General features: G+C 40.5%; 1 protein-coding gene across 1 annotated transcript in view; it reads left to right on the top strand.

Moving 5' to 3' along the window:
• The window catches only part of LOC133212135 (transmembrane 9 superfamily member 2-like), a 28,551-nt gene that overhangs the window by 6,854 nt on the left and 1,987 nt on the right, over nucleotides 1-19,710 (top strand). Inside the window, exons 7-16 of the mRNA XM_061353193.1 lie at nucleotides 1,360-1,471; nucleotides 3,542-3,621; nucleotides 4,535-4,643; nucleotides 8,714-8,846; nucleotides 9,610-9,729; nucleotides 9,903-9,960; nucleotides 12,406-12,565; nucleotides 13,059-13,210; nucleotides 14,615-14,726; nucleotides 15,161-15,332. Of these exons, the coding sequence (XP_061209177.1) occupies nucleotides 1,360-1,471; nucleotides 3,542-3,621; nucleotides 4,535-4,643; nucleotides 8,714-8,846; nucleotides 9,610-9,729; nucleotides 9,903-9,960; nucleotides 12,406-12,565; nucleotides 13,059-13,210; nucleotides 14,615-14,726; nucleotides 15,161-15,332 (1,208 nt within the window). The remainder of the gene's footprint in view (nucleotides 1-1,359; nucleotides 1,472-3,541; nucleotides 3,622-4,534; nucleotides 4,644-8,713; nucleotides 8,847-9,609; nucleotides 9,730-9,902; nucleotides 9,961-12,405; nucleotides 12,566-13,058; nucleotides 13,211-14,614; nucleotides 14,727-15,160; nucleotides 15,333-19,710) is intronic.

Raw genomic sequence — 19,710 nt, 5'->3', positions numbered from 1 at the left:
GCATCCTGAATGGCTGAAGTGAGGATTTGACTTTCCACCAGTAACAGAGACCACAAGAGGGCACAGTTGGGTTGCACATAACCTTGATTTTGTCATTCTCTGACACAGTGTTTTGCTTGGTGCTTTGCTTCAACCTTGAAGGTCTCTTGATAGCAGTATTTGTGGCTGGAGCACCCTAGGCCTTAGGTGAAACCTTTTGTTTGGGGCTTGACTTAGTTGCTGACATATAATAACACATATAAAGTGGAACTGTTTATCTAAATGGTGTAAATACAACTTGCCCAAGTGGGTGTGAGAGGGAAGCTATTTTCCAGTGTTCACAGGAGTGAATTCAAGCAAACCTCAAGGGTTTTTTTGACTTTGTGCTTCTACAGCTGCAGTATTTCTAAGATACTGCAGAGACAGGTTTGTGTATTTGAACTTCAGAATGTAGAATATTGTTCTGAGTTCTGTATTTTCCGGAGTACACGAGCCTGATGAAAGGTGAGATTAGACCAGTTGTGTAGGAATGGAAAATGGAAAGGTTCCCACAGTCATTCTTTTGCCCCAGTATAAAAAGATACTCCCAAATCCACCAAAATAAACCCTCTTCTCCCTGTAGAACTTCAGGAAAAGATGAGAGCCTGTGAGACTGCATTACTGGTGAGGGACTTAACCTCAGTGTCAGTGAGGAAGATGAGGATGTCTAAGCTGTCTTGGAAGGGAGGCATCATGGCAGAGAAGAGAGGGATTTTGTGTTCAACTTGCTGTCTTGCCAGGTGAAGATCCCCAAGCTTCACAGCCTGGTTAACCACGCAGCATTGGAGGTTAGGACTAGGACTTCATTCATGGCAGAAAAGTGGGTAGGGTGAAACCTCATCTCATGCCCTTTAGGGCTCTGTGGTTCTTGTCTCCCACACGCTTAACAAACAGCTTTGCCTATAATTTCCTCAACTGCTTTCAGGTGTGAACAGATACTAACCGAATGTGGGATAGGGATCCAAGATCCAAAGGATGCTTTCTGTGAAGTTCTTAGCTCTCACTACAAGTGCTTGTGAGGAGCAGTGTTCAGTTCTGATGTGGCTTTAAGCCTGTACAAAAGATCTGACATATTATATATGTGACTTATTCTAATGTTATCTCAAGCTACAAACATGAGTAGCAATACTTTCTAGGATCTTAATTTTTTGTTGGTAGAAGAACCGAAAGGCAGGTTCTCAGAGAGGTTAAATAGGTGGTGCAAAATAACATACACAGCTCTCCATTTGTTTGGCTTTTAAAGAAGTACTTGTTTGAATTACCTTAGAAAAGATTTAATAAAAATGAACATTGTAAAAGATATACAATTTTCTTTAACTTTTTATTCCTTCCCCCCACTAGCTACAAACATACAGATGAGAACAACTTAAGTTGTGAAGGTCCCCCTATGGAGATTCCTGGAGAGTTCAACAGCAAACTGAATCTGATCTACACTTACTCTGTGACATTTGAAGTAAGTATTGAATCTATTAGGTGAATATGTAATTCCCCAAAAGAATGACATCAAAACTGGATAATTTGCTAATAGCCATAAGTGGATTAAAGCAGTGTAAATTCCATAAGGAGGGTCTTGTGAAGCAGTTTGCCCCAAACCTGTTACTTTGCTATTACTGTAGTTTGACATTTGACTTCCCCCCTGTTTTGTTACTAACAGAAAGGTAGTAGATTGAGTAACTGCAAGGCTTGTCTTCGTTGAGGTGTGCTCTATGTTGTCAGTGTTCAGCTCAGTCAGGGTACTGAGAATCTCATGTAGAAGAGATGTTTGCATTATATTTGTAGGCACTTCTGTGTTCAGTGTTGGTTTTAGCATAAGGTAAAGCTCTTCTAATGAAGTTGCAGGTCCTGTCTCATTTTGTATGCCTTCACTTTCTTTTGGAGTAGGTGGCCATTTATCTTTTAGACTTAATACTCTATTGTTTGCTAACACTAAAATGGTTTGTTCAGTCTGTTAGGAGGAAGCTGGGCTTTCTTACAACTGGGTCTTTACCCCAGCATGGAAAGTGAGCCTCCTGTGGGGGTCAGAATCATTTGATTCAAGCTACTTCAAACTTTGGCACCTTGGTTCCAGTGTGTCCCAAAAGCCTAGTTGTTTTTTTTTATGTGAGACACCAGTCTTGCAGGATTTACTTGACCACCAGCTTGTTTTCTGTAGGCATCAAGCAGCTATTATATGGTAACAGCTTTCATTCTGCCAAATTGAATTTGATTTGAACCAATGACCCTGAGGTGCAGGCTCTGTATCCTGTTACTTTCCTCCTGTGACACCCAATCCTAATCTTACTACATGAATGAGCCTCCTGTCTATTAACATTTGTGTTTAAATCTTGATGATAAGTTGGAATTTAACTTTATCTGATTATTCCTGCGATGTGTTCCACATCTGGGCTATGTGTTCCCTTTCCCTCAGGCACAGAGCAGGTAAAGCTTAGCTCCTGTGGTCAGACACTTCCAGCACATCTTGGTCACCAGGCTCCTCAAAACTGCTTCTTTCTGTTATCTGTTAGCCTTGATTTGAAATAATATCTGATATGGTTTACTTTTTAATAGTATTCTCCAAATAGCTTAAAAGGAGAGTATTTATCAGTAAGGAGTCTTCTTAAATAAGAGAACATCAGTTTCACTAAGCCTGAATACATAAACCAGTAAAATGAATAACTGTTATATGGTCCTTTTCTAATATGTCAGCTGATTTAGAATCATAGAATGGTTTGGTTGAAGAGACCATAAAGATCATCACTGCTGATCATTTTTAGACTGTACAAACTTACCAGCTCATAAATAAATGAAGATGTTCATCAGAACTTCATGGCATTCAGGAGACGGAATTGGGTAGCAGGACAGTGGGTGTACATCTCATGGAACATGCTGTAGGGAACAAGGCTTGAGGTCAGAAAGAGCCATCATTTGTGCAGCTCCTGCAAGAAGGATTTAGGGGAGAAGGTAGGAGAAAATGGAAGCATCTTTTGAAGGTCAAAGTTGCTGAATGATTTCTTCTTAAATCCTTCACAGGGATATCTAGAAATGAAGATTGGCTGTGAGGAATCAGAGTGGAAAATAGTCTGGATCAGACAGCATTGTGGCAGGGAGTGAGGAAGCCTGTGCTAAATACATTATAGGTGATAAGAGAAAAGTACCAGGGGAAACTAGAAACATAGAGTATACTTAACAAAACTAATGTTTCAACTGTAGCTGTGTTATGCTGGGAGTATCTTCTTGTGGCATGATTGTTTTCAGCATGCCTTTGGGAGCTGAAGGCAGCTACATACTGAATCATGGAAACATGAGGCTTAGCGAAGCCTCAACTGAAGGTAGAACATGTGGATAGGAGATTTCAGTAAACAGGGTATTCTTTGAGAGGCTCAAGAGATGAATTAATGCAAGAAGGAGGTCTGATAAACAGGGTTGATACCAAGCATAGATGTTTGTGCTGAATGGAAGGCTTGTGGAAGAGATTTGATGTGCATATCCCTTCTCAGACTGCAACAAACTTGTTTCTATTAATTGCTATTTAATTTATTTGTAGGAAAAGAATAATATTAAGTGGGCTTCCAGATGGGACTACATTTTGGAGTCCATGCCACATACAAACATCCAGTGGTTTAGGTAAGACTTGCATTTATTCAGTGAATAACCTTTCAGAGGAGCACAAAGCTTTCTTGTTTGTGCTTCCAGGGCTATATAACTTCTGCTGTCATAAAACAAAGGCTGTTAGTTTTCAGGCAAGAAAACCTTCTTGTTTTCATCTGCAGTCACTTTTATCAGTGTTCCATCTCTTGGGAACAACTGCAGTATTGCATTTCACCAAAGGAATGCACCATTAATGTCCAAAAGGAAAGCAGCTTCCATCAGTTTACTTCAGCATCTCTAATCTGTAAAGCTTTGGAGATGTTGCTGCTCTGCAATGTTCTTACTGTTACTGTCTGGCTTGCTCTAACTGCCAAGTGAGAGATACATGTGTGTGCTGCCTGTTTGGTACTTAGCAGCTGCATACAGTAAAAAGAAGGGCTTTTTAATGAGTGAAAGATGTATGTGAAAAAACTCATACTCATTTCCCTCTGCATAATGCAAATTATATCCAGTACATAATCTAAGTTGAAACGTTCATGTTTTGCAATACAGAGTGTTTGAAAAGGCTGATCTGATTAAATTAAATGGCATGATATAGATTTCATTGGTCACTAGATATAAAATCTGCTTGACAGAGTCTGCTTTAATAGCTGTAGTGTTTCACTAGGGAGAATATTTGATCTCTATAAGGAGGAAAATAAAGAAAAGCAGGGTGTAAATCTTGAGAATTAACAATATATCATGAAATACTATTCTTCTTTCTTCTGGCTCCTAAGAAATCATAAAGGGACATGACTCAACAGTTTATCTTCTGAGTGGGAAAATACTGACAGGTCTGAATGACTTAAGTGCAGTCTGGGTATCTGAGGCTGTTCCTCTGTGGTAGGAATTGGAGTGCATGTCTCAACCTAATAAGTGGATTGAAAACTTACTTTTTCTTTATCTACAGCATCATGAATTCCCTCGTGATTGTTCTCTTCCTATCTGGCATGGTGGCTATGATCATTCTGAGGACTCTTCATAAAGACATTGCAAGATACAACCAGATTGACTCTTCTGTGAGTAGGATGTACAGCTTTTATATGAGCATGTTTTTCTGCGCTAGTCATGTCTATCAATGAGTTTTCAATACAATCTGAAGAGATGTAGAGCTACCAAGAATTTGCTATATGATAATATGTCTGGGGTTAAAAATAACTTTAGTGCTGTTTCATCTTTCCTAACAGCAGGAGTATATGGGCAGATGTGCCAGTCTTTCTTTTGTAGCATCATTCGATGAACTCGTAATATGCAAGGACAGACGTCAGGGTTTAGAAGTATGTGGAGTGACTCATAGAAACTTTTGGGAAGTATTTGAAATGTAAATCCCTTTGTTCCAAGGTCTCAACCAAGGAAAGCCTCTTTGCTTCATAAATACTTTCATATACGCCAACAGTGGCAAGACACAGTGCAGACACTGAAAAATGTTCTGGCATTGGTTCAAGATGTGGCAATTTCTTCTGTGCTTGCATTATGGTGTCAGTCTGGACATGTAGCTGGTGGTATGACACTCACCTGAGCAACCAGTGTATTATTTCTGTATTATTTATGGGATCTCCAACCTTGGAGATATTCAAAACCCATCTGCACATGGTTCTGGGTAACCTGCTTTAGGTGGCCCTGCTTGAGCAGGGAGGTTGGACAAGAGGAGCTCCAGAGATCCCTCCCGTCGATCACTGAGTGATAGGTGAGATTCCTTGTTAATGCAGGCCCATTTTAAGTCATGTTATATGGTCACAGCACAGGACCTGCACTGTGTCTGTTGCAGAGACATCTGCAGCATAGAATTGCTGCTTTGGCGTGTTTTCTGCCTAAAAATGGGTTTTGTAGTCTGAACTATCAAACTCGATAAGTGTTTTTTGCCTCTTCAGGAGGTCAGGCTTAAAACTACTGAAGACAGGTATTGTCCCCTCTGTAATGAAGTTGCTTTAGGAAGCTCAGGTGTTGTCACTTTTCCATTTCTAAGGTGGTGTTTCTTTAGAGTAGTTTGTAGTGTAGCTTGTCTGGAAAGCAAGTGTGTTAGCACTTGTTATGTTTGGAAAGTTTGTACTCTAGATGTCATGGGAAGTATGATGCTGTGCAACTTTATAAAGCAAAGAAAACCCCCAAACCAAACGCACTATATGAGTTGATTATTGCAAAAAAGGATCAAAAATTAAACCAACGGGAAATAAGGGAGTGAAATTAGTGGGAGGCTCAGTAGTTGTCTTGCTGGATGTTGTGGGAAAGAGTCTGACTGATACAAATTGATGTTGCCTTTTGCCTGTGCCTAGAAATTGTGGTGAAATCATAGATTCCCAGAGTGGTTTGGGTTCAAAAGGACCTTGAGATAATCCAGTTCCAACCCCCCTACCACCACTAGACCATGTTGCCCAAGGCTCTGTCCAGCCTGGCCTTGAACACTGCCAGGGATGGATCATTTATGACTTTGAGCAACCTGTTCCAGTGCCTCGCCACCCAAAGAACTTCTTCCTTAGATCTAACCTGAACTTCCCCTGTTTCAGTTTGAACCCATCACCCCTTGTCCTATCGCTACAGTCCCTGATGAAGGCCCCTCTCCAGCATCCTTGTAGCCCCCTTCAGACACTGGAAGCTGCTCTGAGGTCTCCACGCAGCTTCTCTTTTCCAGGCTGAACAGCCCCAGTGTTCTCAGTCTATCTCCATACAGGAGGTGCTTCAGCCCCTGATCATCCTTGTGGCCTCCTCTGGACTTGCTCCAACAGCTCCATGTCCTTCCTGTGTTGAGGACACCAGAACTGCACACAGTGCTGCAAGTGGGGTCTGAAAAGAGCAGAGCAGAGGGGCAGGATCACTTCCTTCAACCTCCTGCTCATGCTTCTTTTGATGTGTACGGCTGGCTTTGTCTCCTGTTAGGAGATTACATATGAACTGCAACATCTCAACACAACTTCTGCTCACTAACTGTGTTAGAACTACTTGGGGGTTGTGTGAATGATGGGGTTTTAATTTTGGTCCCTATAATGGCTTTGCTGCCTTAATGGAAAAGAATGTAACTGATTGTGAGTTAGTAAGACTTGACCAGTGGATGAGTGAAAGGCTGAATAAAGACGATTCCTTCTCACTGGTAAAAATGGTATCTGCGAGCCATAGAGGAGAAATAATGTCAGATACTACAAAGGCTTGAATTTTCATTGTTGTTGCTATCTGGATAAAGGAATACTTTAAAATGCATAAAAATGTTTCATATTGAAACTAACATCTAAAAGCACTTTTATTCTTCTTTGGTTTTGATATTTAATATCTTTTGTTAATGCAAATGCAGACACTAATTTAAAGGGGAAGAATTTTTCCACATCCTTTAACTGATGGCTTTTGAGAAGCTCCTGTTTGATCTCTCAATTAAATTATGTTCAATATCTTATACTGTCTTGTCCTTATTAGTTGGCCATTCTTAATGTGATAAGGAGGAAGACATGTAGGAGCTTGGTTAGTTTTGATGGATAGCAGAAGGAATAGGTGTGACTTCCAAAAAGCCATGCTTTGTTTTCCTGCCAGTTTGTGAGACTTCAAGATCTGTTACAGTTCAAGGAGCTGATTTATAAAGGTGTGAATTAGTGGTACAAAAGAGGACTTGGGCTGAAGAAGCTGCAGGGGAGCAACTTAGTATCTCACACATAGGGAATGCTGGTGGTCGATGTGCAAGCCAGAGCCGGTGGTCTTGGTATGCACATTTCATGTTCAGCTGATACCGACTGGCTTTTAGTATGATGTAGATGTAGTGAGACATACATTAATCAAGTGTTTGGAAGTCATGGAGTTGCCTTAAGGATCTTACGACTAAGGGAAGATACCTGAAGAGTAATCTTTGAAGATTTAGAGTAATTTTTAGCATATAGGCCAAGATTCAAACGTATCTTTTTAGCTTTGCCTTAGATATTTTGCTGTGACTGTAAAGTGTAGCTTCCTTGTTGTGTCAGGAACTAAAGGACTGAGCATTTATTTCTGCTTGGTGTTCATTTTGAAAACAGATAAGGATTTACTTCAGACGGTAACCTTTAAATTCTTTCATTTCTTACTCCCAACTACCTTCTGTCTTACCTCAGAACTTTATCATCATCATCATCATAATTAGTTCTCAGACTTAAAGTCTGGTCTTTGTGCTGTTTTAACCAAATAAACCTTTCCATACTGGAAAAGCACTGATGTGTTGGAATTATACCTTTAGCATTTGCTTTGCAGGGAAAGGTAGTTGGGTTTTGAGTTTCTCTGTGCTATCTTCTGTTTAATAGTTTTAGGTTTTGTGTTAGTGATCAGACTTCTGAGAGTAATCTCTAGCCAGAAAATACAAGCAAGTTAAGATGCTCTGTGTCATTCACTGCTTGGGTCTGCATTATTTCTAGCCCTGTTTTTTTGTGTGCTGTACTCCTAGTGGTAAGCAGTCCATTAAACTAACCTCAGCACTCCTTGTTGAATGTATCTCTTAACTTTGTGAGGGAGAGAGTGACCTTCTTGAGGGGTTGGTTCTTTGTGGTTGTGTGTGTTTGGTTGGTTTTGTGAAGGGAAGTGTTTGTTTTGAGTGACTTGGTTGAAAAGTTCTGCTGTTAGTGGTTCCTTAGAGCTGCTGGACTGAGGATTCCTTCCCTGATCCATCCATTCACCTCTGGCACTGCGACAAAGAGTGTTGGTACTTGCCCATGTGATTGCAGGGAGCAAACTTCCTTCTGGAGTACAGAGGCCTTTTAATTCTTTCCCAGTATTGTCATTAAGACTGATATGCTTTGCAAGAGGCAAGAAAAGACAAATGCTTGAACTAGCTTGAAATGCTATAATCCAAGTTAAATGGAATGCTTTGTTTTAGTTTAAATTTAGAATGATGTTCTATGGCTTGGCTAATTACATTTTGTTTCTCCTTGCTTTAAGAGATGAGGATTTTCTTGATAAAGCCTGCCTTTTTCTTTCACTGAACCATTAGGGGGTTATAAAAATCAAGGAGTGATGAATCAGATGCAATTAGTCTGTCTTTAGATCTAAACTGGAAGTTAATCAGACTTTAAATATGGATTTTGCATCATGTTAATTCACTACTGCTTTATGCGTCTTTGCTAAAGACATTGCTGATTTTATACAGGAAGATGCCCAAGAGGAATTTGGCTGGAAGCTGGTCCATGGAGATGTGTTTAGACCTCCAAGGAAGGGGATGTTACTGTCTGTCTTCTTGGGCCAAGGAACTCAGATCTTCATTATGACATTTATTACCTTATGTGAGTAACTTTATTAAGTGATGTGTTTGTCATGTTATAATGTAAGAAAAATGCAGTATTATTAGATGATAGAAGCCTTTTGGAAATGAACTCCTTCCTTTAGTAAAATATTAATGTGGTTTCATAGTAGTAACCTAGGTAGCTTCAGCAATGCTGCTGTAAGCAGTGTCATTCCAAGCATGCTATCTGGGCTCATTCTTATTCTTCATGATGCAGAAATGAAGCTTCCTTGTTACAAGTTTGGTTTTGGTTTGTAAAAGGAGTTTGTTGTGGTGTAAATTATCCAGAGATCCAGTAATGCAAGTTCAAAGACATAAAATGAAAGCTTTTTGTTCTCAGAACACTTTTTATCTAATACTTGTGACACAGCAATCTGCAGCCATGCAGGAATAAGAGCAAGAATGCACACCAGTGGAACAATACTGACACAACACTGAGATTGAGAGCCTGTTATATACATGTGGTGATGGAGACCGTCACAAGTTGGTGTTTTATTATATGCTGTCTATACAGTATATTGTAGAATCTCATAATGGTTTGGGTTGGAAAGGACCTTAAGATCATCCAGTTCCAACCCCCTGCCATGGGCAGGAATGCCTCATACTAGACCATGTCACCCAATGCTATGGCCATGGGATTGGGGGATATGAGAGCTTATGCTCATTTAAATATCAAGTAGTGACAGGGATAAACCTTTACAGTAATGTGTTACAAAGGATTTTTGCTACCTGTCCACAGATAACTAAATTCTTTTTCTCTTTAGTCCTAGCTTGCCTTGGTTTTCTTTCTCCTGCCAACCGTGGTGCTTTGATGACCTGTGCAGTTGTACTGTGGGTCTTACTGGGAACTCCAGCTGGTTATGTGTCTGCTAGAATGTACAAGAGTAAGTACATGTTTGTTCAGTGTGACACAGCAGGGTAAATTCAGAGGTGCTAGATTTAATGTAAACCTCACACTGGAGCTGGTGTCTCGGGCAACAAACTTGCTTCTTGCTGCCCTATTGCAAAACAGTGGCAAAAAGCCTTGAACTTGAACTTGTTTTTATCTTTCCCTCAGCATTTAGAGGTGAGAAGTGGAAGACAAACGTTTTGCTTACAGCTCTGCTCTGCCCTGGGTTAGTATTGTTTGCCCTTGTTCTTTTATTCTTAAGTGTAGAGGAATGTGAGGTGGGAAGGAATGGGGGGGGAAGTGAACTGTTCTGTTTGTGTGCTCTTTATCTTTATTGTTCTCCAAGTTGTTCCTTTTGAACATTACCTATAGTTGAACGTGAAGAGAAATGAATTCTGAAGAGTTGGAGCCCAGAACTCTACAGCAGAACTTCTTAGCATCTTGTTTGGTGACCAGGGCTGGGAGGAATGGTGGGATTCCTTCACAAGGCAGCAGCATCACAGCCTGTGAAAATCACTGCAGCAGAGCATTAGGCATAGTGATGGGCCAGTTCCAGTTACGTACCTCGACATTTGGAATGTTTCAGATAATCCTGTCATAACTGGGAATACTTATGGCCACTTTGTGGTTTTGTGGTGACTTTGGAGTGTGTGTAGTGCTTTTATGTAAATAGGGAGACAGCCTTTTAGGCAGAACCTCTATGACCTTAACTATAGTATCAGTGTTTTCTTGTACCCATATTATTAAAAAGAACACAGGAAATATAACTTAAATGTCTTATAGCTATATAGTGCTATACTAAACAGCAGATGTTTCCTATGCTTCTGGGTGAGAATTATGCAGAGATTCTCTTCAGTTGGATATAACCTTATATAAAAGTAGGTAGTGTTTCTGATATGGCTGTGGTGTGTAGCACACTATGGCAAATACTGTCGTGCTTGGGAAGAGTAGTGCCTCTCCTATTTTTCATCTTCTCATAGCTCTCAAGACCTTCCGTGTGAATTAAATCAGTGAAGAAAGGGAGCAGAAACCAATTTCTTCAAGTCTTCTGTTTCTTAGGTGAAATTTTGGGTACATGAAGCTCTCCCTTGACAAGTACCCTTTGGCAAAAGTTGAGCCAAAGGTTATAAATCAGTTGTTAAGGTATTTCCCCCCCAAATGAATAAAATGTGACTTGGTTTTGAGTCAAGTAGAATTTTATCAAGTGTAAAGTGTGTGATAACAACCGAGTGTAGTATTTCTATGAGGAAACCTTGCTTCTGAACCAAATGTGCTGCAGTCTCCCTGCTGTCATTTAGATGTTATCAGGAGAGCAAAGAAAATATTTATCAGTGGCAGAAATACCATGCTGATCATTTACATTCCCAAATAAATGAAGTTGCACAGAGGAAGGAAAATGATTGGGGATGGTGCAATAGGAACAGATGTCTTGATTATGTTATGCTACTTTAGTGAATTTGCATAATATCATAAACAGCCCAAGGGCATTCAAGTCCCAGGAGACTGATGGCAGCTCATGTTTGCAGTACTTCTAAATTTGGAGGGGGTAATTGGGGTCTGTGTTAGGAGCTGGGGCACATTATAAAGATGAGCAAGTCTTTAAACTGGCTGTGATTTGTTATATTTTGTTCCACAAGACACTTACACCAGGGGTCGCTTGGGTGTGCTTGTTTAACCATTGCCCCAGCCAGTTTGGGTGAGGGTAAGGCCTCTCCTAGGGCAAAAGGAACCTGTCCTCTCTCCCTAGACAGAGCTCTAATCCTCCTTCCTTCCTTTTTAAATACAGTGGAGGATGCATGTTCACTTCAGGCCAGTTTAAGCTGTGCCTTGGGAACACTTTTTCAGCAAAACCCCAGACAAGGGGCCTTTCCTGAGCTCATTTTTTTGTGCTGCATCTCTGAATCCATGAACAGTGGCAATTCAAGCAGGTTTTTCTATGGAAAAAGCAGAACTGTTCCTTTACAGTACATCCTGCTTTGTTTGGGATGGGATGATTGAAATCCTCATCATACATCTCAGAGTTCTTTTCTAGTGGTTTTCCAGGATGTTTACAACATGAGGCAGATGCACTTAACTGGGGAGGGAAGAACAGGGCTGGAGAGTGTCATGATTGCTACAGTCTGAGTTTGGCAAAGGTATGGGCTGCTTAACTGTGTGACTTCATGAGGTATTAACACAGAGATTCTTTCTGTAATCCACCCTTCTGCTCCTGTGCTGCTCTGACAGATGCTGCAGCAGGGAGTATGTTTGTTGTGAGTGACATGTGCCTTCCTAAATAAGAGATTTTGCCATCACTGTGTTGTTTCAGAGGGCATTTACTAACTCTGAAGGACCTCAGTAAAGGAATTAAATGACAGTAACAGGAAAGGTGATTCAGATAGAAGATTTTTTTATTTTCTAGTTTTGCATTCTTTATATGCATTTTTATAATGGAATATTTCTGTTACTTCTGGTTTTATGTGCAGAGTCTGTATTGAAATAGTGGCTTTACTATAGATATTTGCATTGGAAGCATTTTTACATCAAAGTAACTACAGCTGTTAGGGAATGAAAGGTTGTAAGAAGCTAAGTTGTTCTGATGCAGACTCATAACTGCTTTATGGTTTTTAACACTAACTGATATTTATTCCTTCCTGAATATTTTAATATCTTTTTGTGATATATTTTTCAGCATTGTCTTTGCTGATTTCTTCATCATGAACCTCATCCTGTGGGTGAAAGGATCCTCAGCTGCCATCCCTTTTGGCACTTTGGTTGCTATCCTAGCTATGTGGTTTGGAATCTCGGTCCCACTCACTTTTGTTGGTGCATATTTTGGCTTCAAAGAGAAGGTAAGGCTCTTTGAGCACAGATTTGAAATGCAGTTGTCCTCTGGAGTTGAATCATTGGATCCCCAAGCATGTGAGATCTGTTTGGATTGAAAAGTCTGTGGCACTATGGCTGTAAAATGATGTTTCGCTTTGTCATTATATATTATAACCGTAACTTGAATTTATGCTTATAATCATAGAATCCCAGACTGGTTTGTGTTGAAAGGGACCTTAAACTCACCCAGTTCCAACCACAGGCAGGGACACCTTCCACTAGGCCAGGTTGCTCCAAACCCCATCCAACCTGGCCTTGAACACTGCAAGGGATGGGGCATATGTGTTTATTCCTAATGATGCTACCAAGTTTGTAGCTTATTTTATTTGGTAACTTGTGATGACTTAGGAAAGAAATTCAAGTGATGTTTGTCAAATCTTCAGATGCAGATATTGGGGAAAAGTAATCTGATTTATGATATAACAGTTTCTCTTTTAATTACATTCATTTCTCCTAAAGCCTATTGAGCATCCAGTACGTACAAACCAGATTCCTCGCCAAATTCCAGAGCAGTCCTTCTTCACAAAGCCCTTGCCTGGTATCATCATGGGGGGCATCTTGCCTTTTGGCTGTATTTTCATTCAACTGTTTTTCATTCTGAATAGCATTTGGTGAGTATCACTCTTTTTACTGTTGTTGTTCTAGTTTATGTGGGTTTAATTATAAACACACAGTGAGTTTGAACATCCCAAACCAGTTAATATAAGGAATAAACCAATTTGTCAATTTATCTTCTTGCAGACTTGAGTGGAATTCCAGGATCTGCATATTTATCCCTGTGCTCAGAACTTATAAAACTAGTTCTCATTGACAGCTGCGAAGTGTGAAGTTGAAGTCCTGTTGTCTTGTTTTCTATCTGGCTCTGAATGGCACCAATGTGGTTTCATGCTGTTGTGATTAGGTGGAGCCTAATCTGTTGTGTGTGTTACGATTTATAAAACTAATATGGAGCAGTTTCAGCTGTTAAATAGAATCAGGTCAAGAAACTGGGATTCCATGATCTGTAAAACAAAGACATGCAAACACCACTCCTAAATCTAGTCAAAACCTAGTTAAGCAAGTGCATGGAGAGTTAAACCAATGCAGTCTGTCATAACTTCCACACTGCAAACATGGAATGTTCGGTATGTTGTAATTCAGTGAAAAATACTAACCTGAAAGTGCCAGGTTTTTAAGGTGTCCTCTGTTTATGTTGAGATTTCTTACAGAGCAGGTTTCTACATCAGTTCTTCAATCAAATCTGTTAGATATGTTAGCCTTTCATGTGAGTCCTCAACAAAGGTAGAAACCATGTAATATAGCTGTGCTGGAAAAGGTCATTCTCATTTTTTATCCCACAGAAAGGAAGCAATGAGGGAATGTGCAACTGATACCCTTCTGTCAAATGTTATGCTGCAGTAATTGTCACCATCACTCAGTAAAGTTGGTTACTTCTCTTACCTGAAAGACACCAGATTAAAAGTAACCGAATATGTTCCCCTTGCATTTATTTTCCTGGGTGGTTTTGGGTTTGGTCAGACTTGGTCTGGGGCTAGACTGGGAATGGAGGAGCATCCTGTTGGATGTAATGAGGAGATGCAGAGACACCTGATAAGACTTAGCTGCAGTAAGAGGAAGGAAGCACATACTGTAGCTGAGGAAGGGTACAGGTGATGCAAGAGTCAGATAAGTTAAAGTCCTCCCGAAAGAGAGATCTGAAGTGACCAACATCTCTGAGGAAATTATCCATAACTATTCTGTGGGAACACTCACAGACACTAATTTCAGGAGAAGCAGAGCTGAACACTTTGAGCACTGTTCTGTAGAGCAGTGGTTTTATTCCTGCCAGCTTAAATGAGTGGATATTTACAGGGCACAACTCGGAGCACAGCTTAAACATCAGCTAATAGTGATAAAGACAAAGTTACGTCAGTGGTGTGGGGTTTGTGTTTTGGTTACCTCAGCACCTGCAGTGGCACTGTAAATTTGCTCAAAACTTCAACCTAAAATGACTCTTGATTTTGTTCTTATTTCAGGTCTCATCAGATGTATTACATGTTTGGATTCCTCTTCCTTGTTTTTATAATCCTCCTTATTACATGTTCAGAAGCTACAGTTTTGCTGTGCTACTTCCACCTCTGTGCAGAGGTAAAAAGTACAGTTTTGATGTAGATAACACTTTTAGGTAGATGTTAGAAATACTCCAGGTATTCCCATACACTGTGATGTGCTGTAAAAGGGAATACCCATATATTCCCGTATACAGTCCATATGTGATTGGATTGTATTATCAGCCTTTGACATGCTTGTCTTAGGCATGCTTCTGGAATGTACCTTGTGCTTCCCAATTCACCCTTTACAGCAGATAAACAAGAATCGGCAGCCTTGATTTTGGAATGTTTTCATGTTCATAGTGGAAGCAATACAGCTACGTGGAGAAAGCAGAAAGTGTCTATGTGATATGATGGAATTTCTCTTTTTTGAGGCTAATTTTGAAGAATTAAATGTATTTCATGAGACAGTGTTTGTTTTTAACCTGTTTTTTCTGGGTTGTCTCTTACTGAATGGTCTGGTTCTTTCAGGATTATCACTGGTGGTGGCGCTCATTCTTGACAAGCAGCTTTACAGCGGTTTATCTCTTCATCTATGCAGTTCATTACTTCTTCTCGAAACTCCAGATAACAGGAACTGCCAGCACCATTTTATACTTTGGTTACACAATGATCATGGTCCTGATCTTTTTCCTTTTCACAGGTAAGTACAGTGCTCCAACTGAAATGAAGGGGGGGTGTCCTTTTTTGCAATGAGAAACTATCTGAAACATCAAATACACTTTAGGCTGTGTTGCTTTTATAGTTTGTTATTCACACTTCACAATAAGAGATTCAAGGTATTTTTTCCCCTAACTTAAAATTACATTTATTTATAGTATAATTAATTTTCCTTTCTTGCATATTCTATTAGCAGTGAGTTCAAACCATTCCATTTTCAAAGTGCTGTTCTTGTTCACTTTGATATCAGGTGTTTTAACTTGAGTCTGGATTTCCTGTGTGGTTCTAGAAGTTGTATAGATAGAGATAATTGCATATGGAGAATAAAAGATGCTTTCAGCTTTCATTATTAGCAAGTGAAGCAGGTTGGTGCTGGGCAAAACGTGACTGTTGACAATGGAGTTGTGATGCTGTTAGAGGTGGTTTTACCTGCTCATTAAGCACCACTTCTTAATGACAGGAATGTGCCTTAACTGTGTAGGAAGTTATTTGAAATATGGCTACTAATAGCAGTCCAGCTTCTCTGATGTTACTCATGCAGACTAAGTGTTTTCTACAGAATGACTCTAATGTTCATAATCAGTTGACTCAAACGATAATTTTGAGGTTGATTTGATGAGAAATCTGTGCCAGTTTTACCATGTGTTAGATGAAATTAAAAGCTCTTTGAAGGGTACTGGCCCTTAAAAATAGCCAGGAGCGTTTTATATTGGTGTTCATCATACTGCTGCTGTTCTGAATGTAGTTTTAATACATGAAGTCATGTCTTATGTATCGCTGTCTTTAGTATCATGAAGTACTGCAGTGGCAGAGCTAGAGAAAATCACAGAATCCCAGACTGGTTTGTGTTGGAAGAGAACTTAAAGCTCCTCCAACTCCAACCCCTGCCACGGGCAGGGACCCCTTCCACTGGAGCAGCTTGCTCCAAGCCCCTGTGTCCAACCTGGCCTTGAGCACTGCCAGGGATGGGGCAGCCACAGCTTCTCTGGGCACCCTGTGCCAGCGCCTCAGCACCCTCACAGGGAAGAGCTTCTGCCTAAGAGCTCAGCTCAGTCTCCCCTCGGGCAGGTTCAAGCCATTCCCCTTGGCCTGTCCCTACAGGCCCTTGTCCAAAGCCCTCCACAGGTTTCTTGTAGCTCCTTTATGCACTGGAAGCTGTTCCAAGTTCTCCCAGGAGCCTTCTCCAGGCAGAGCAAGCCCAATTGTACTATGGGTTGTTCATAAAGCCAACCTTTACATTCATTCCTACAATCTGTAATAGGGGATCTCTCTGTGCATGATAATTTGTATTGTTACTTTTTAACATCATCTGCCTGATTACTGAAGCCTGCTCTAATTACTTTGAAATGCATCTCTTGGCTCCCTCAATGCAGTCAAGAAAGAGTGGCTAAAATAAGTATTGGAAGTAAGTCTTAGCATCTGACTTCAAGTTTGTCAGTTTAACACTGAGAAGAGCCTCTTTCATCCTTACTGCCTTTAATGCTGGTTGATACGACAAAATAAAGCGGTGTTCGTAGTAAAACGCTGAAGGAAATTACTGTATGTGTTTGTACAGTCGTATTTAATCATATTAACTGGCATTGCCTGCTGGTTTTCTGCTGTTGTTTTGTTATTTAGACCTGTGGCTCCTAAAGAAAGTAGAACAAAGAAGTGCAGTATAGAAGTGGCAATAAAAAGGGAGGAGGATTTAACTATAGGTTTTAACTATATCCCTGCTGATGGCAGGGGGGTTGGAACTAGATGATCTTAAGGTCTTTTCCAGCCCTAACTGTTCCATATTTCTATGATTCTATGAAACACAGAAATTAATATATTGCCAGTTAAACCTTGACTTAAATCCTGGTGAAACTCACAACCTCCAGATGTCCTTTGTAATATATATATTTAAAGAAGCACCAAACTGTACTCTAAACTGTTTTAATTCCTTTTAAACTGAAACAATATGTTAATGTGTGCCTGGGGTTTAGCATAGGTTAGTTGCTATCCTGCCAATTTCAATTTCACTTACAAGATGCAAATTGGGAGAATTAAAAATATCCCTTTCATATATAAAAGGATAATTGCAATTGGCATGGCAGCTGCTGGAATGGCATTAAAAGCTTCAGATGTGCTGCTGCTCCTGGAGTTCTTGATTTGGAGGCCCCAAAAGTACAAGAAGAAACTGGGCTGCTGTTGTTTTTGCAGTGCCTTATTGTTTTAAGAGAGCCACAGTAGTGAGGGCTGTGCTGCATTTCTGCTTCATGAAGAAAGCTACTACATGGTCACCCTTTAATAGAACAGCTTGTTACGGGAAAGGTAATGGGCATAGTAGGTATATGGAGTGTGTAGTAAATCCTTGCTAATGTAAAATGCTGTGATAAATTTCCATCATCAGTTTGAAGATTGATCTTTGGGTGGCTGAAGAAGTATGAGCAGCAGGTTGAAGGAGGTGATCCTGCCCCTCTGCTCTGCTCTTCTGAGACCCCATTTGCAGCACTGTGTCCAGTTCTGGTGTCCTCAACATAGGAAGGACATGGAGCTGTTGGGGCAAGTCCAGAGGCCATGAGGATGATCAGGGGCTGAAGCACCTCCTGTATGGAGACAGGCTGAGAACACTGGGGCTGTTCAGCCTGGAAACGAGAAGCTGCCTGCAGACCTCAAAGTAGCTTTCAGTAACTGAATGGGGCTGCAAGGATGCTGGAGAGTGACTCTTCATCAGGGACTGTAGGGATAGGTCAAGGGGTGATGGTTTCTAACTGAAACAGGGGAAGTTCAGGTTGGAGATAAAGATGTTCTTCCCTGTGAGGGTGCTGAGGCAGTGGCACAGGGTGTGCAGAGAAGTGGTAAATGTGCCATCCCATCCAAGGCCAGGTTGGATGGGGCTTGGAGAACCTGCTCTAGTGGAAGGTGTTCCTGCCCATGGCAGGGGGTTGGAGCTTTAAGGTCCTTTCCAACCTAAACCATTCTATAATTCCATAGGATGTGAGCTATTCTGGACAGGGGACTTGAGCAGAGGACACCTAACTTTGTTTTGTCAAATACTCCTTAATAGCACTGTCTTTGCAAAATAAGGGTTCAGTCCTTCACAAGTTCATGGTGTGAGGGAGTTTGCTAATATAACTTTACACACTGTTGGTGTTAATAACATTCTTCTGTATGTATGTTCCCCAAATGGGATCTGGTTCTGTTCCACTTAACTTAGCACTAGGTATTTTGGTTTTCCTTACTCTTGCTTATTAGGTCTCAGCAACTGACACACAAATAGGGCACAGTTAATACCTCCTTTGTGGCAGTGTGTTGTGTGGTCATGACAAAAGGAATCATAATGAATAAGTAAATAGGAAGTGAATGCTAACAGTGATAATAATATCATCTATGTGGTGAAATCTAACAACTAATGTGCACACCCAAAGCAGGCAGTTTTGTTTCCATGCACAAAGTGCAGCTAATCTTTCAGGAAATAAGAAGTGTGGTTGAATGGGGGGATAGCTACATGATTACATGCGGTTTATGCCGGGAGGCAATGCTGAATATAGTCAAAGCATGTTGCTTTACTGTGACCTCTATTTTTGAACATCATTTTCACTTGTGAGTTAATGCCATTTTCAAAATTGAGTTTTGATCTTCTGGGTAGATTGTGTTTAGAATCCAAGATTCTGAAGCACCTACCACTGTGCAGTGATTGAAAGCAGTATGATACAGAGAGCTTTTAAGGTACATAAGAAGTATCAGCCAAGTGAAGAGTGCTTTTCTATTTGCTTTCTTACAATCTGTTCGTGCTTGGAATTCTTTTTTCTTCATTAAACAATAAAGCTACAAGAAACAAGGAGAGCAGAACACTCTGCTTAATGTATTTTGGCATTATTCTGTGCAGTAATCCTTGCTTTTAATGTTGAATTTAAACAAGTTATTAATAACTTTCCCTTACCCAGCTAGATGTGAGCTCTCTGTGTTTAAGATCTACTCTTTATGTTCAAGATCTCCTCTCTGTGCATAAGAGAGCTGTTGCTGAGTGCTAGTATGTATATTGCAGACCAGGTTATTCAACAGTGTGTGAACTGGAGGACAAAGATCAAAAACCAGTGGAGGTATTGGTGTCCATTCTAATCTTTGAGAATCTTGTGTACTATTCAGGTGAGGTACTTTTGACAGTGGGAGCCTTAGGTCCATGTTCCTTTTGAAGTTTCTAGTCCATAGAGCTATCCACATCTGGAATCTGTAGGATACACTTATTCATGGGAGGGAAGAAGGAATGGTAATACTGGTAAGCCCTGACTATTGATGTGGAGGTAACAACAGAAGGAGTCTCTGCTGACCAGAGAATCACAGAATCCCAGACTGGTTTGGGTTAGAAGGGACCTTAAAGCTCATCCAGTTCCAGC

The sequence above is a fragment of the Neopsephotus bourkii genome, unplaced genomic scaffold (assembly GCF_033783945.1).
Source record: "Neopsephotus bourkii isolate Nb327-2 ecotype Australia unplaced genomic scaffold, CSIRO-AGI_Nbou_v1 NB_668, whole genome shotgun sequence".
Classification (NCBI taxonomy): Eukaryota; Metazoa; Chordata; class Aves; order Psittaciformes; family Psittacidae; genus Neopsephotus; species Neopsephotus bourkii.
This window is presented reverse-complemented; position numbering and strand designations above follow the sequence as displayed.